Below are 18,488 nucleotides of genomic sequence, written 5' to 3' on the forward strand. Positions count from 1 at the left end.
TTAATTTTTTGCTTTTTTTTTTTTTTTTACTCTTTCCTTCTTATTTTTTTTGATTGATTCTTCCTTATTTCTAATTGATCCTAATGGGGTTTTTATATAGGCTTCTAATCCAAATCACAATAAGAGAAGGTTTTCTTGATTTAAATCTCCTAATCAAAGTTAAATTTAGATTTTTAATCCAAGTCCGCCTCTCAAATCAATACATTTCTCTTTTCAATTAGAACACTAGATTTCAAACCGAATCAAACTTTTTCCTTTTTTTTATTTTTTTAAAAAATCATAAATAAATTAATTAGCAAAATAAATAATCCTAAAATACCTTGGACTAAATGAGGTGTCTACAGCTACCTTATTTTTTGCCCATTTTTTGTGAAATAGAAATTGGGCAAATACATGGATATCTATTATGTCCGGATAACCAACTTGACATTTTTTTTTTAACAGACTCTTTTAAATGGGAACTCAGACTTTTTGAACAGCATAAAAGGCTTCTCTAAACAAAGGCTCAACATCTTTTAAAAATATAAAAAGTTCTTATCAATAGAGGTTCAATAACTTTTAAAAAATATAAAAGACTTCTCTCAACAAAGACTCAACAACTTTTGAAAAAATATAAAAATATTCTCACTTTTGCTCAACAAATTTAACTCGAAAGACTTAGAGACTATATCTAGAGGTTTTACGAATCTCAACATTTAAATGCTTCTTTAAACATAGGCTCTACGACTTTGAAAATATAAAAGAGATTTTTATCTGAAGGAGATCAAGGGTTCATTCATTGAAAGGTTCTTGAGATTTGCTTAATTCTTTGAGGTTCGCATTAAGGATTCAAAGATTCACATTTGAAATTCATATCCAAGATTCCAATATTCTCATCTGAAAAGTTCAAATCTAAAATTCAATATCTTAAGGATTCACATATGAGATTCTCATTTTATGGTAAAAAATTTCTCTAAACAGAGGCTATAAAACTTTAAAACTGGAAGAGTTTCTCAACAAGATTTAGCAATTCTTCTTGAAATCATTCTCTTCATCCAAAGGTTTTAAACTTCATCTTCACAATATTTTCTTTATACGAGGATCAAAATCTTATCAAAAGGTTTTATTTTTTCAAATTTTAGTTTTTCTAAGATTATGTTTTGAAGTCTTAAAAATTATGTCTGTAGGTCTTACAAATCATATTCGAAAGTCTTAAGAATTATACTCAGAGGCCTTACAAATCATGCTCAGAGGTCTTGAGAATTATGTCCAGAGATCATACAAATTACGTTTGGAGGTCTTAAAAATTATGTTCAGAGGCCTTATAAATCATGCTTGGAGGTCTTAAAAATTATGTCCGAAAGTTTTACAAATCGTGCTTGGAGGTCTTGAGAATTATATCCAAAGGCCTTACAAATCATACCTGGAGGTATTGAAAATTATGCTCGGAGGCCTTACAAATCATGCTTGTAAGCCTGAAAATTATGCCTAGAGACCTTATAAATTATGTTTGTAGGTATTACAAATTATGCCTAGCGGTCATACAAATCATTTCTTATCTTTGAAAAAGTTTCTCCTTAACAAATATAAATGTCTTCACAACAAATTCTCCAATGTTCATGACAACTAAAGAAATTGCCCATATAACTATTCCATGATCCAAAAAATGCATATTCTTTCGAAAAACATGTGATTGAATCTTTTAAAAATTGGTGATTATTGTATAGAATGATGAAAGTGAAAGGGAATGAAATGGTTCAACATACTGAGGTTTTAAAAGAGATTTTGCCACTGGATAGGAAAAAGCAAATCATTATGTCTTCATTTGGGCTCACTAATGAAAAATCATCTTTTAAAGTACAATCCACTTTTGCACTCTCTTAATTTCTTAATATAGTAATTTAACAAATGTTAAGACTAGTTGTGATAAGTTCAAAATTTTTAAGAAAGAAAGAAATGTTCAAATTTAAAAACAAATCCTTTGGATTAGGGTTCATCTTTTTGAATTTCTCAAAGATTTTTATTTGGTTCCTTCCTTTAATGACATTACTTGACTTGCTTTTAATCTTACTTTAGACTGTCCTTTCTTTCTATTCAATCTTTTTTTTTTTTTACTATCCCATCATGCATTTGAAAATTTAAAATTCATCTAAAATAAAAAAGTAATGGTGATTTCCTAAAGAAAAACTTTTCAATTTAAATATCCACACTTGATCAAAATAGGCTTTTCAAATGATGTAACATAGGCCAGGGTTTGAGGTTCTAAAAGAAAGGATAAATAGGCCTAAAAATTTGTTTAAAGGTAATCAAATTAAGGATAATTTCTTTTGTCAATGAGATTTTCCTTTTGCCTTTTTCAAAACATGCATTTTCATTGTTTTTTTCATTTTTTTCCTTCTTTTTTCTTCATGTTTCCACATTTAAACAAATTGAGCTCAAAATTTTAAAAATTTACCTTTTAACTGTGGGCATTCTTTCTTTACCTTTAACTTTGTATTTATTGCTTTCTTAAATAGATCTTCTTTCATACTTGCCCTTAGTGTGGAGGGTGATATTTGGTTAGGATTCTTTCTAAAAGAATTTAATAAGCTCAAAAGGGGTAACAAATAGATATTTTATTTTTGTGAAAGAAATATAAAGATGGTCATTTATCATATCAAATATGGATACCTTTATTGAAAAGCTATTCTTAGGAGAAGATTTTTCTTTAATTTTTGAATCATTTGAATATCTCATATGCATGATGTTACAATCAATTCTTTTTTTTATCTTTTTTTTTTATTTTTTGTTTTATTTTGTTTTGTTTTATTTTTTATTTTTTTGCAACTCCAGCTTAAAGTATATTATCTTACTATATCAAATGAACTCTCAATGTGACAATCTTGATTTTCACAACTCACATCAAAAGATAAAATCAATGCCATCAAAAGGAAAGGATAATGAAAAAATTGAATAATTTGACTTTTTAGTAAACTTGCTCCAAAATATGACAAAAGAAAATTTTAGGACTATGAAATAAAAGGGATACTGTATAAATCAAGATGTGGAACAAGGATATTAAGAGATATGAGCTTTTCAATGATTATATCTCAAATTGGAGAGATTAGGTTATGTTTAGGCTAGCCTTGATACTTATCAAATTACCCAAAATCCAAAATCTTTAGTTCGTGAAATCTTGGATTCTGACAAAAAGTGTGATTCCCAAAAAAGTGTGATACCCAGAGTTTTCTTCCATTTTCAAGGTATCCCGTATTCAATAATTAATTTATGAGGGGGAATCCACATATATTAATTTCTGAATAATTACTATAATCTCCTTAACGTATATAATGATAATTTTTTATTAGTTTTTATTAATAATAAATACCCAAATGACAAATGATGCATTTAACAACAAAAGAAGATAAATATTTTATTTGATTGCTATTTTTATTTATAAAATATCATCAATAAAAAAATATTAAGAATTATTTAAGGTATTTCTGGTTGGGAAATGCCTTAAATAATCTTTTTATTTTTTAAAAAAGGATTATTTAAGGTATTTTTAGTCTAAAAGCACCTTAAAAATACCCTTCACTTTTTTAGATCGTATTATTTAATGTTTTTTTTACTAAAAATGCTTTAAATAATTCATTTCATTACTTATAAGATTTAAGAGATAAAATATAAAAAAATTAGAATAGCTCAGTCAGTTAGAGTATATGGTTATTAACCATATGATTGTAGGTTTGACCCTTTCTTCTAACACTTTAATGTTTTTTTAAGGGGATTATTTAAAACTTTTTTTGGTTAAAAATGTCTTAAATAATATCTTTCAATTTTTTAGACTGTATTATTTAAGGGGGTTTTTTTTACTAAAAATGCCTTAAATAATCAATTTCATTATTTATAAGATTTAAGAGATAAAATATAAAAAAACTGGAGTATCTCAGTTGGTTAGAGCATATGACTATTAACCATAAGGTCATAGGCTCGACTCATCCTTTTAGAGTTTTTTTTTTGGGCTTACTTATTTTTTTAGATTATTTAAGGCATTTCTAACTAGAAAACGCCTTAAATAATGCTGATTAATTTTTTTAGGGGATTATTTAAGGAGTTTTTTGCTAGAAAATACCTTAAATAATCCCATTCAATTTTTTGTAGATGATTATTTAAGATGTTTTTTGACCTTAAATAATCCTAAAAAAAAAAATGAATAGGATTATTTAAGGCTTTTTAAGCTAGAAAATACCTTAAATAATCCTAAAAAATTGAACAAGATTATTTAAGGCTTTTTCATGCCAAATGCCCTTAATTACAATATAAAGAAATTTTTTTTAGTAATAGAAACCTACAACTAATTTGTAATCACTTTGAAACATACTTTTTAAAATAGTAATGGCTATTTCATAATTTTTTATTCAGGTAAATTTTGAAAATAATGTAATTTTTTCCCTAGAATCCTAGAATACCATAGGGAGATATAGGTTTTTGATTTTGGGACTTTGGGTACTATTAAAAATCTATCACTTTCCCTCGAAATCAGATTACCTTGAACCAAACATTGGAATCAAATACCTAATAGTAAGATTCTGAGGGAAAATGCACATATTATCCCAAACCAAACGCCCCATAAAAGAGTACGTCATGTATTAGCTTACAAAGATTTTACAAATTTCACTGCTCACAGCCTTAATTAAGATTATCATTATTAAAATCCCTCTTGATCAAGTGAAAATTAAGTTTGTGAGACTTGAGAAGTTAGGCTTTAGAATGGTATAATTCTCAATTGAATTGGAGTACGGGTTGGTTACAACTAGATATGTTCATTCTTGATAATAATTACCAATTCCCTTAAGATTATTTTCACATGTAATGTAGGAATTCATATGACAAGATTGGAAGCAAAACTTAGGCAAAAACTCATGCATATGTCAAAGAAAAACTTAGACAACAAACTTAAAATTTTGAAATCTTTCCACAAATTATTTGATACTTCATATCCAAAAGAAAAACTATTATAAAGCAGATTTTCATTGCTCTATAAGCTCTATGGTCAAAGTGCCATTATTGATAAGTCTTTCAATTTTCTCTTTCAAATGCCTACATCTTTTAATTGAGTATCCAATTGCCTCATGTGATAATCACATCTACCATTAGGATCATAATTTTTCATTGATGGATTTGGAGTTATTTTTAAAAGCACATGGGTGAGGAATTGGTGCTTTATTAGTAAAGGCAATAGGTCAAGAATTGGGATTGAAATTCTCTTTTGATTATTCTTTGACCTTTGTAACTTGCTTCCTGATTGGGTAGCAAATTGAGTGATTATTGTTTGAGGACAAAGATTTGCATGAAAGCCTAACTATTGCACAGGTTGGCAAAGATAAGGATTTTGAGAAAGGTTGGTTATAGAAGGGTAATAAGGTGGGTACACTGAATAAATCTGACATGGGGTAAAGCTTTTAGCCTATTGCCCCTCATAAATCACAACATAAGCATCTTTTTCCTTCTTCTTTGGTGCATAATCTCTCGTTGCATCATTTACCATTTTTTTTAAGTTTGCCATTCTTGCTTTTTTTTATCATCTCCCTATAAATTACCATATTAGCAAAATTCTTAGTGGTATTTCCAATAATCCTTTCATAATATACAGATTTGAGAGTATTAACAAACAAAATCGTGATTTTTTTGTCAGTGAGCGATGATTGAACTTGGGCAATAACATCTCTCCACCTCTGGGTATATTCTTTAAAGCCTTCAGTGTCTTTCTTTTTCATACTTTGTAATGACAAATGATCTAGAACCAAATCTAAGATATGTTTGTATTGTGTGATAAACACCCTAGCTAGTTCTTTTCAACCACATATGTGGGACTTATCCATTTGGACACATGACTTTAAAGTAGATCCAACAAGGCTATCTTGAAAAATACAGATGAGCAACTTTTCATCACGTGCATGTGTGATCATTTTGTGGCAGTACATAGTGGCATACATTATTGGATATTTGGTTTTATCATACTTTTCAAATTTAGGGACTTTAAACTTGGGTAGAATGATCACATAAGTAACCAAGCATAGTTCAACAATATCCATTGAACCATAAATCCATCCCCTCAATAACTCGAAGCTTTCTTTAATAAAATAATTTTTTTGTTGAGATTTAAAGCTTTTCTTAGTTTCTACTATGTTTGTCTTTAGCTTCTCTTATTCTTTTAGATAATCCAGATTAGAAACTTGAGTTGGATCAAGAATATGAGCTAAATGAGGAAGAGCCATAGTTACAAGCATATTAGTATGCATGTAAAGGTAGCTTGCCTAAATGGCATTTAACATTGAGCCCCTTGATATGTCTGTTTGGAATATGTGCCAAAGTCAGGTTGGTATATTGGATCATCAATCTATTCAACTACTATTTTCTCTTTGTTCAAATTCTTCAGCAATTCAGTCGTATCTTCTAATTACCCTTTCATCTCTTCTTGTGCCCTTTTTCATATTTTGGAAGTGAAAAAGCATGCTTTTCTACCATAATTCTGGCTTGATATAAAGATTAAGCTATTATTGAACCTTTTTACCACAATTAGGATGATATGTTACTAGATGCTAAGAATTATCCTAACTTGTTAGAAACATTCTTCTATATGCATGAATGAATAAATGAATGCACATATTGAATGTGATACACAATAATTCAATGATGCATGAGTAGATAAATAAATGCATTCACATAACAATTTAATGATGCATGGATTGACAAATGACTGCATGAATGGATGCATGAGTTAATGTTTCGCTAGCTCGAACAAAGATATGAAATCTCACGAAAGTGTAGGTACTTAACTCACTCCCAAGGGACAGAGCACCTGTGTAAAAGCTTATATTGTGTAGATGCAAGTGAATGATAGAATATGGTACAATTATAAATAGACAAAACATTCAAAGAAAAATTCTTAACTTTAACTCAGGCTTTGGATAACACAAGTTTACTGACTTGACTCTCCACTATCTCCACTGGAGTCACTAAATTGTTATAATGTATAGATCCATATACCTATAGCTAAACTTTACTTTAAGGAGTTGCCACCAATTTTTTTGTTAAGGTATGATTCGTCACCTAAGTTAATCTATCTCTTTTTAAAGAGAAGTCTCAAGCTTAACTTAGGTATATTTAAAAGGTAGATAAATATCTATAAAACTAAAATTAAGTTTGGGAGTATGGTTAAGTGTGAGGAAAGTTATAGTACCTTCATAATGCTCATTGAATAATGGTAACCGTTTGATTTTATGTTATCCAAGCCTTAAAATATTTTTAAATTTTTACCAAGTAAAATTAATTATTAAAAATTGATCTTAAAATGACTCCAATAATTTGGTAATGATTTAAGATAATTTTCTCATCTTAGGAATATTTATGGAGACTCGTGTTCCACTTTGAAGAAGCTCCATTATTGGATTCATTAACATTTTTTTTTAAGAAATTATTGTTTGAAAGCAAATAATAAAATCCATCAATCATTTGGTAAGATTTTATATCAATGCATATCCTCCAATCGTTTGGTGGGATTTTTATTTGAAAACCTCGAAAATTTTATTTGAAAAAAAAGACATTAAATCCTCCAATAATTTGATAAAATTTAAAGAAAATTTAAATCCTTTAATTATTTGGTAGGATTGAAATATTATTTTTCGAAAATTAATTATGAAATTATCTAATCATTTGGAAGATTTCATAATTCAAGATTTAAATCCTCCAATCATTTAGTAAGAATCATGAATTTATTATAAAAATTTATTTTAAAAGAAAAAAGAAAAATGATTGAATAACATAAATAGATATACAAATACAGAAAAAATATAAAAATTATCTTGTCTTCTTTTTTGTTTCTCTACAAAACAATCTTTGGCTTCATTAGTGCCCTTTGCCTCTCTTTTGTGTTTTTTCTAAACCCCTTTCACCAACATAAAATTTTCAAAAGAAAATCTTAATTATCTAAACCCAAAACATTAGAATAGATTATAAAAAACCTCTTAATTTTTTTTTCTTTTACTCTTTCTCTCTTGATTTTTTTTTTTGATTGATTCTTCATCTTTGTATCTAATGATCCTAATAAGGTCTTTTATATAAACATCTAATCCAAATCACAATTGGAGAAAGTTTTCTTGGTTTAAATCTCCTGATTAAAGTCAATTTTAGAATTTTAATCCAAGTCTACCTCTTAAATCCATACATTCTCTTTTCCAATTAGAACACTAGACTTCAAACCAAATCAAACTTTTCCCTTTTTCTTTTTTTTTTTTAAACCATAAATCAATTAATTAACAAAATAAATAATCTTATCTAAACAAAATACTAAAATCCTAAACTACCCTAGACTAAATGGGATGTTTACACCTGTCTCTTGAAAATCTTGATTCTTATTATATTTTGTAACATCAACAATGCATATCTCCATGTTTTTCAGCTAAAATTACAAGGCATTTGCTCAAAGGATAAAAAAAAGAAGAGAACATATGTTACCCTTAAAATTACCATCTCCAACTTGGATATAAACAAAATTCACTCAATTCTTTTCACTGGCACTTCTATTGATGGACAACAACTTACTGAACATTTTTTTGGGTTTCGTAGGTAGAGCACAGAAAGCCTTAAACTTAGAAGATCTTCCCATTCCATCAGGGTTCATATCATTTTCATCCAAATCATCGTCTTCATCAAGCTTCATCCTTAATGTTGAAATTCTGGACTTTGGTGATTTAAGTCCTGAGACGCTCCATTGTTCATCTGCTGGAATGCTAGTAGTAGTGCTTAAAGGTCCTGGCGGCCTTGATGGATCAATCTTATGAGAGGCTAAAAGTGCCTTAATGTTGGTAGGGAGCTCGGTCACTTTGCCCCCAGCTGTGGCAGCTCGAGCTTGCTCGAAGAAGAGAACTTGTACCACTACTCTAAGAGGAAGTTTTTCATTTTGTGCAGCATGCATGCAGGCCTCAACAGAGAGTTTTTTGCAGTCTAGAATCCGGCACAACTTTTTCCTTTCGCTCTTGTTTAGGTTTGGATGTGCCTGTACATTCAAACGTAAGAACTACAGTAATCTGCACCTTCATATTAGCACTAATAACTGAGTAATTTAATGCCACTATTTTTCTATATGTTGGTATAGACAGAATTAGTAATATTTTTTAGATGATTGCAATTATCCACTAAGGATTTCCCTTCATCTTGAAAATCAAGGAAATGCTATTCATTCTTCGCCTAAGACAACTCTGTATGTCAACAAAGGGAATATTTGAATTGCAGCCTAATCCTAACTGCCAATAAATGAAGAACATGGAAAGACTATTAAGTCAAGGGATTTGGTTAGCTACTGAAAATGGTGACCCACATCCTAAAATGTGATGCTGAAATATTGCAAAAATTCATCAGAAGTGTGGAATATGGTAAACTAGAATATGGTAAACTAAAATAAGGTTACGAAACCAGTTTTATTTACCTTGAGATAAATGTCAATAGCTCGGTAGAGATCATCGTGGTCAAGCCGTGAGAAATCCGGGATTGTCTCAGCTATTGCAATGAATTTTGACAGAGGTAAATTTATGTCTCTGGCAATCTCTTGAAGATACCCATCTACAATTTTGGCTACTTTTAGTTTGGCGCTGTGTGATGCTGAAGAAGACCTTCTACTTTCCTGAAACTCAAAATCAATATTCTCGGCTGAACGGGACCTTCTTCTCCTTTCAAACCCCAACTTGGATCTTGGAGGGCTGGTTGGAGGACTCTGTCCTTGTAACATGAATTGCTCCAAAATGGTCAGGGCTATGTCTACATCATAGAGGGTATCGCTTGAGTATGATAGAGAGGGTATTAACAGATCACTGACTCTTGCTTCCTCTAACTGAAGTGCTGCTCTTCTAGCCAATTCCATCTTTGAAGAAGATGACGCATTAAGAATGTTTGCTGCTTTCAAGAGTTTAAGCAGAAAACTGCAAGAAACAGCTCCTTTCTCTGACGGGAGTAAACTAACGATTGATTCCAACAGCAGCCTTTGCTTTGAAGTAGCCTCACTTGCTGAGTCTGAATCTGAGTCAGATGCTGCTCCTTTGTTAGCTTTTACATGTCTGGATATGTTAGGTAACCAACGAGATGCAAAAATTTGCAATGCTTCACCAATGAGATTAGAGGGTATTTTTCCACCAGATTTAACTGCTATCATGGTTCTCCAGTAGAGGTCTATACCCAACTCAGCCATGTCCTCAGCCCACCAACCTTTGGTTGTTGGTTTGTGCCGCTGGCTCTCCTCTCCATTACAAGATATATCATCTCTTACCCTTCTTGACTGACTACGTGACAAGCTCACCTTTGAGGGGTGTGTTGAAACTTTTGATGCAATTGCTTCTATGCATCTGCTAGTAATTCCGAGGTCTTCTGACCATAGAGGATAGCCTTTGGTGCTTTGTAGAGTCACAATAGAGTCTTTCCATCCATGTAGGATGCATGAATTGAAGAAAACTTCGAGTTTGTAAACCAAGTTCCCCTTCTCAATATCTTCTGTCATCTGTAAATATTCGGCAGCACATCGTGCAGCTACAATGTTATACGCGCTGAGAGTGATTGTGATACCATAACAGAACTTTGCACAGAGCTCAAACGCCTCAATTCCACCAGGGAAATCAGGTAGTTGGATTATTTGGTGTTGTAATGTTTCAGGGCATTCAGAGCATATTCTCTGCAGCCGCAAACACTTTGACAACAGAGGAAACTGCATGGAGAATGAATTTACAAGAATCAATACAAAAACCAAGATTAGAACATAATTCAATAGAATTGCAACGAATACAGGAGTTAGCCTTCCTAGTAGTAAATTATCTCATAAATTTTTACCTTGTGAAGCAGATATCTATTTCCTTTCACTTGAATTATAAGGTCACTAGAGACTTCAGAAGAGACAGACCTGCATCAAGAAAAGAAATCCATGGTATCTTCCTCAAGAAAAACATCTAATCAAAACTTATCTCTGTCTTTAATCAGTCACAAGAATCTTACCTTACAGCCTCCGCAGTGTAGAAGGTGTCAGGCCGAGATCCAAGTTTCATAAACTTCATGAGTAAATCTTGTGTTGTTTTTGTTCTTCACTTGGCTTTGTGTATTCACCAGATACAACTTAATATGATGGAAACTAATCAGAACTTTTTTTCATGCTTTTGGCGCACCAAAAGTCATAACAGGTTCCTTCTCCAACAGCAAGCAAAAGATGTTCTCCGAACAATAGACCACCCATTTCCTGTACGAAAATTTCCCAACTAAGCAACCCCCAACTAGAAACCAAAACAAGAAAAAGAGCTCTAACTCCAGAAAGTTAAAAATCTTTCTATATAGCAACAAAACAAATAAACTGTCAACAAAAAAAAAAAAAAAACAATTTTACTGGAGGAGATACTAGAGGGGATATCCAAGGAGTACCAAGAGTTTTTGCTGTGGGTGTAATGCTCTCTCTGAGTTTTATATATAGATTTTTTTTATATAGCACAAATAGTCAAGTGACAAAAACCCAGTAAGATCAAATGATCCAAAGTCTCAAGTCCTTTCAGTCATATTCCATATCCAATCTGATTTGGACACGAAAAACAAAGAATCAAGGCCATTGCAATCCTATGAAGATCAAGTATTCTGAAACTCTCACCATGTCAATGAACCCAAAAGCATGGTAAAAAAAGACCATAAGCACCTCTCCCAAATAACATACATAAATGTTAAGTTTCACTACGTTACTCTAATTCGAAAGACTAAAAAGAGTTCAAATAAAGAATGTTTTTTGAGACAACAACCTGAAATCCAAAGCTTTAGATACTCTCTACACAAACAGCAACTGCCAATCATTCATCGGAAAATTCAACCTGAATTTATATGAAAAACCATGTTTTGTGTCTGAATATATATTTTTAACCCTTTTGTAACATCTAAAAGAATATATGATTTCAAGCCATCAGTCTTCAAGGGGATTTTGCCATGCCAGCGTGCAGCACCCACGTGCTTAACCTGCGCCCACTTGTGCTCCTCTCTCTCATCATTGCTATTCCCATTTTTAATTTTTCACCTGTACCCACCCTGCATTAGTTTAGTCAAACACTAATTTATACGCAACATCGTACGCCTCTCAATTTCCATTTACCATTTTTTAAGAAAAAAACGAATATCAGAATAAAATGTTAAAAAATATATATTACGAAAATTTCTGCAATTTATATTGTCTGCTTTACAAAGTATATTATATAAAAAAAAATACAGAAAAGGAAGGTAAAGGAAGAGCCTAAAACAAGGAATAGGATACCTGTATCGCTATCATAGTAGCCTTTATCCAATCCTCACCTACGGCTTTGCACTTTGCAGATTAGATTTTATAATTGGGGCTGCAGCTAGAAGTCTAAAACTGCCCTTGAGGTTTCACTAGAATATCACCAACAACCCTTTCCTCCAATCTAAGCCTAATGGTCCAATGATCATGCAATTCAATAGATTGTTGGTGTGAAATGAAAGAAACAGTAGTTTAAGATGGGAGTGATGTTAGTATGAGGTAAGGGACTTGTTTGTCCTTCGTAAAGAGATTCATCAATGAAATGTGTTATGTTGGCAGTTGAAGGTCAACTTCAGACTTGTTTTTGCATTGGATTCTTACAGGCTATGGCTTTTTATTGCTCTGCAGTCTTTTTTGTTCTATTTTAAGTGTCTTTTTTCTTTTATAGTTGAGATTGACAGGAATGTGGGCTCGAATTGATTGAATGATGAGTAATCCATAGTTCCCTACAAAAATATGAGAATACAGTTTTTCCTTCACTTCCTCAAAATATTAAGTTAGGTAACCCCACATCATTCATGTTTTAAGCTCTAGCTAGACTTTTCACTGCTCGAATGGGTGCGATTTATGTGAACAAACGAATAAAATTAAGAGCTTTTCCAGCTTATGCATTATTTCTCTTATTCAAATATTTTGCATTCATTTAATTAAAACAAAGAGAAAGCAAAAGCAGCTAGAAATTACGAGGAAAATCCTGAAGCTGTCAAAGCATCTAAGCTCGAGGTTACTTTTCAACCAAATAAACAATACAAAACAAAAAGGAAATGCTTTTCATGACAACCTGATTTCGCTCAAGATGTTTCAAGGGACTTTCTTCTGCTGCTATATATGCATGAAGTGAAAAAGAAAAGCTGAAATCTCTTCAGTGATGCTATAGGCTGCAGCGTTATTCCAATTGAAATAGAAGTATATAAATAAAGCGAGAAAAGGTGACTGACCCTTTTGGAGAGATCTTGGTAAGGTTGTTTCAGGAATCTCGTGTGCTTAATTGGATTTTAATTGATTTTCAGACAATCCAATCAATAAATAGGTTAAAAATGTAACGTTTAACAACCAGTTTTTGTCAAAGAGAGATAATGTCCAAGTGTTGTCTACCCAAATGTTGTGCCGAATTGGGGCATGATCACAAGTGGGATTTAGACTCGGTCCCCGCTTAGTTTCGACTCGATCACTGTCCGTCCAGTAAAGACCAGGGCTTTGTCTTGGCTCCATCGATGCCGACCCCAAGCCCAGGCAACTTTGGCGATTTTGATATTTCCTGGGTAAGCTAAGGATAATATATGAAAATTGAATGGCGTTGGATAGAGGAAAAGTCTTTGTGGGCATAAGTTGATGCTAACCCTACGTCAGAAAAATGGGTGATTCACAAATGCTGTAATGGTCCTTCTCTGTGCTACCCAACGGGGTGGCCAACCGACAAACCGTCCTTTAGTAGGACCATCTTGGGGTCCATGGCGTGGGACCCTTGTACCCCTACTCTCCCAATATTAGAAACCCTTTAATAGTTTGGATCCAAAGGGGTTGAATTTTGGACCTCTTGCCCCTGGCCTCTCACATCTTAACAAGACCAGATAAGTTGCATAAGAAAAATTGGATCCTCATTAAATTATTGTCGAAAATCTAAATTATTTGAAATGAAAGAGCAATTTAAAAACATTTCATTGCAGAAGAAGATTGGACTAAATGGAGATGCATACTATTAGGTCGATGACAGGCACACCGCACATCCAATTGAGAATCTTATAGTTGATGCATGGTGGCAGGCAGAAGGTGACGGCCATGTGGGATCCCCCCAATGCATCACTGTTCCGTTGATAAGTATATACAATTGTTGCATTTATTAAGTAACAATAAATCATAAAACAAGACACCATTTGCAGCAAACTGCTATTGAGTTTGATATTTACTTTTAACAACATATGAATTCAATAAAGAGGGCTCAAGAGGGGCCTGAAACATTGAAATGTCGCAGCGATTAGGTTGGTTTGGTTAGGGTTGCACCCGACACACAAAAATTAAATTTAGTCTAGTCATCACCAGAAATGCTTTGAAGGAAATGGGTGGTGATAATTGATAAGCTTTAAAGCAATTGTCTGGTCTGGTAATCATCTAGAGCGAATGTTGCAAGCTCGTGTTATCGCTGTCTGTCTGTTATAGATAATCCCTTTTTAGGGCTTGGAATTTTGGACGTATTAGAAAAAAAAAATGCACACGCACAACCCAATGACATCTGTGCGTGATTTGATAGCATGCAGGCTTGGCCGGTTGGTATCTTTTTGTGTTCGTGACTTATGAATTGTAACCTTCAGACTTACAGGAGACCTGATCTCCATTCCCTTCCCCCTAGTGCCACCCGCCTTGGCCCTGGCTCTGCGTGGAACGAAAGTCACTTTCAGCTTTTTCCAATGTGGTGCCTTGCTCATTTACTTGTGCGGTTTCTGTGTTTCTAATGAATCAAGGCCTTGGCGAAAAATACCAAAATTGAAGGGAAAAAATTCCCAACTCTAACACGCCTTACACGTAGCTCAACTACGTCCAGCATTTAGTTGGTTCAACACCATCAAATTGGTTTATTTACGTCGGATTTCCAGTGTTGAACTTGCAAATTCGAGGAGACACAAATTAACAGCTTTTTGAATGTCAAGGGAACATGAGATTTTTTGGTACAAATCGTTGATTGATATATATATCTAGCGAAACATCGTATCAAACCAGAATCACCCATCAGTTTGAAAAATTTTCATCATTACTAACTCCGTTACTTTTGGCCATTTACTGAATGAATTAGTAAACGGCCAAATGTTGCTCTGACCAATTCTATCTACTGATTGAATTAGTGGAGTTACTTGAGTAGCTTAGGCGGGAGAAAACTCAGAGAATTTGGCTATAATAAGAGAGCTTATGTCCAGGCATCATACCTCAAGAGAAGACTTGAGTAGGAGAAGAAACTAAGGTTCATATATTTTCCTGTTCTATTTCCATTTTAAGGTTCAATTTCTAACATGCAAAGTGAAAAGATTCAATTGATGTGAAAACTAGCTCCTGAATTCTTCCATATTAAGAAATTTTAAGGATTACTGCATACATTGACTTCAACAACTGAGGTTTTGAAAGCATTTTTGTAATTGCAGCATTGACAACAAAATCCAATTGGTAATTTCTTTAGTTTTTTTTCGTCTTTCCACCAATTTAATGACTCTACTGTCCTTCCAAACACACCTGTAATATTCAAATACCGACGTCTTAGAGGTCAAGAAGCACCACGTCTAGTGCTGAGCTCGTCCCACATCATTAATTGATACACTTTCTAGTTTGGCCTTACGGAAAATCTGTGTCATGATCATTAACCTAAAACAAAATGATGGCCTTGGAACAGTAGATGTCTTATGTTTAGTCAAAATATACTATTACCATCTCAGAGTACCGTCTCCAATGTCCATCATTAGATGGATCTGATTATGGACAAGTCAATAACAAAAGCGTTTTAAAAGCTTGAAAATCACGATTGCAGTTGTTAAATGATGGGATATAGCCACTCTTTTCCCCCAAGTAACCCACCTTATTCCTGTGTTTGTCGAAGATTCGCGTGCAACGCATGGCAAAGGCAGGATGAGTGTGACACGACAAATTAGATTTCAGCTTTACCTTACTATTATTGACTGTGAAAAAACCCCCCCAAAAAAAGCAATATTTAAAATTTTTTTTTTTTTTTGAGTATGAATGATTAGTAGTAAACCAATCATCAAAGTGGCCCCATTTTATCAAGATCTTGGTATAATTTGAAAGAGATATTACATAATAACACACTATTATAACTTTTCACTGTTTGGTGGACTCGAATCTAAGCTTTTTGATGTTTGGGTAGCAGAAAAGATGATTCATCCAGCTAAGAATTGCCATTTCCCCTTGTTTGTCAATTGAAAACTCGATCCTTGAGAAAGGGTTGTGCCTGACAGCAAAAAATAATGCCTTGATGCCTTTGTTTCTACTGCCAATAATTTGAGTGTCCATTACTAACGATCATTTAAAAGTCTTAAAGTTTCGGAGACTTAAAAAGTTGACAGCAGCCTAGATTAAGAAATAAAAAGGAAACTAGCTTCTTCAATTAGAATCACGATAGCTTTGATTTCAATTATTAGGTAAAAAATTTACAATCAATTAAATAATTAAATCAGTAAAAATATAATCAAATAATTAATTAATCACACAAAAAATAATAATTTAATGTGATTAAATAAAATCAACCTAAAAATAAAAAAAAATTCATTAATTATATAGAATTACAAACACATCATAACAATCAACACTTACTCACAATTAATATCTATGGATTATGTCATTCTCCTCTAATTTTACAGAATATTTTCAATCTAAATAAATAAATATTCATATGACTTACCATACCTCTCATTCTTCTCTATTTCACTCAAGCATATACATCCATAATAACAATTTGAAACTCCTATAATCCTATAGGTATTTATCCAATAAAATTTTATAATTCTTTTATATTTTTTTTCATACTTAATATTATAGAGACTCTACTATTTATTGTTAGTGCAAAAACTAAAATTCTAAAATTTTTGCTTTTGATAAATTTGAAATTTCAAGAAAAAGCTCCAAAGCACGTAACGGTACCACTTTTTTTAAGATTTTATTCGCTCTCATCATATTATTTATTTAGTAGGTGTGCAAAAGAATTACAGGTGATAAATCTCGAGGATACAATAAAGTTTAGTGACTAACTGTGTTTTACACTGATAAAATCAATCCACCAAGCATTCATTAACGTATTACAAAATCATCAAACTTTTATAAGGTTTTGTACAACAAAACTTTATGAAAGGAAATTTGGAGTTTATCAAAAAAAAGAAGAGTTCTAAAAATTGTTTCTATATATTCTCAGAAAGCCAGAGGAGCTTATATAACCAATTAAATGTCTATTTATTATATAAACTTAACTATCTATTTTGAGTAGACAAAAATTACTCATTTTTAATAGTTAAAAATTATTTATTTTGAATAAATTTATCTGTTTGTTTTATATAAACTTATCTTTTTGTCTATTTTCGATAAATTTAACTAATTAAACACTTAATTAAAAAATATTATTTTATTTATTGCACGTAACAAGCATTAATATTAATTATTTAATTAATGTAAAACCTACCAAGTTTGAAAATCCAAACTGCCCATTATCCACTTAAGTCTAATTATAATGGACTTTTACTCCCCTTAATTTAAATGATTATCTTATTTACTCTTTTTTTTATTTGAGATAATTCTCATATTTTATTTTGAAAATTCTTAACATTTATAAGCATTAATAACTTATCTCTTAAAAATTTTTTTATCTTTAAAATTCTTTTTTTACAAATTTTTTTCATCAAGTAATATCTAATCAATCTAAAAAAATTTCAATCAAATTTTTTATGAAATTTAAGCCACTATCCCAACATTCTTTACCCTGTTAAAAAAACAAAAATTAAAATTTTTCTTTTCTTTTCATGGCTGCCTGGAAAAACACATATTAGTCCATGTTTTCTTGTTGTTGTATCCATGAATTTACAGTTCTGAAAACAAACACAGTGAATTGATTCTGACCCATCTTTTAATTTGCTGGTGTGAGTTCATATCAACTTTAATAAATGTCGGGGATAAAATGTTGAGATGAAACAAAATGCAGTTACCTTTTCTCTGTTCTTGCGGTATGTTGATTAAGATCAAATCAAAATGAGATCAACAAATACGTGTCATTCGACTTAGGGTTGGTGTTCGAATCTTTGAAACTTAAAGCTTTTTTTTTTTTTTTCCAATCATTGCATTGTTGCAACAACCTTGATTTATGGTTAGAATTTAAATAAAAAAAAAAAAAAGGCAAATAAAAAGGGAGTGCAAATTGGGGTCTAAAAGTTGCAAGAGAAATGTCACATTTTCATTAGATGCTTGGTCCATCTATACCTTAGGGAATGCCTATTTGCCTTTAGAAAGGGGGAAAAAGAGATAATGATTGAGGATATATTTAAGAGTACGATTGGAAAAATTCATATTAAAAAAGTGTATTTTATAATTAAATTCTGAGAATTCTCCATCGAATCCCAAATGAACCAAAAATTTTAATTTGTAATATACAAATACTTTTTGGTTCAAGCATTTAAAGAATAAGTTGGAGCATTCAAAT

General features: G+C 31.8%; 1 protein-coding gene across 3 annotated transcripts; it reads right to left on the reverse strand.

The window, feature by feature from the left end:
* Positions 1–8,359: 8,359 nt before the first annotated feature.
* LOC111288551 (BTB/POZ domain-containing protein At1g67900-like) lies at positions 8,360–13,205 on the reverse strand. Of its 3 annotated transcripts, XM_089759930.1 has the most exons (6): positions 13,089–13,205; positions 11,781–12,060; positions 10,999–11,236; positions 10,837–10,906; positions 9,449–10,714; positions 8,360–9,019 (listed from the first exon to the last, which is right to left on the reverse strand). In XM_089759930.1, exons 3-6 carry the CDS (start codon positions 11,055–11,057, stop codon positions 8,522–8,524), a joined length of 1,893 nt encoding a protein of 630 aa, XP_089616056.1. In that variant the 5' UTR covers positions 11,058–11,236; positions 11,781–12,060; positions 13,089–13,205; the 3' UTR covers positions 8,360–8,521. The 3 variants fall into 3 exon arrangements, with proteins under 3 accessions (XP_089616056.1, XP_022735211.1, XP_022735213.1); XM_022879476.2 differs by lacking the exon at positions 13,089–13,205 and having other exon boundaries at positions 11,781–12,073; XM_022879478.2 differs by lacking the exons at positions 11,781–12,060; positions 13,089–13,205 and adding an exon at positions 11,416–11,737.
* Positions 13,206–18,488: the final 5,283 nt, after the last annotated feature.

The sequence above is a fragment of the Durio zibethinus genome, chromosome 4 (assembly GCF_047325235.1).
Source record: "Durio zibethinus cultivar Kanyao isolate XHJ-2024 chromosome 4, ASM4732523v1, whole genome shotgun sequence".
Lineage (NCBI taxonomy): Eukaryota > Viridiplantae > Streptophyta > Magnoliopsida > Malvales > Malvaceae > Durio > Durio zibethinus.

Coding starts and splice junctions, on each gene's coding strand:
- LOC111288551 (XM_089759930.1), bottom strand. CDS start 11,057: ATGAAGTTTATGAAACTTGGATCTCGGCCTGACACCTTCTACACTGCG. Junction 10,715..10,836: donor ATAGATATCTGCTTCACAAG/GTAAAAATTTAT, acceptor TTCTCCATGCAG/TTTCCTCTGTTGTCAAAGTG. Junction 9,020..9,448: donor CTATTGACATTTATCTCAAG/GTAAATAAAACT, acceptor TTGAATGTACAG/GCACATCCAAACCTAAACAA.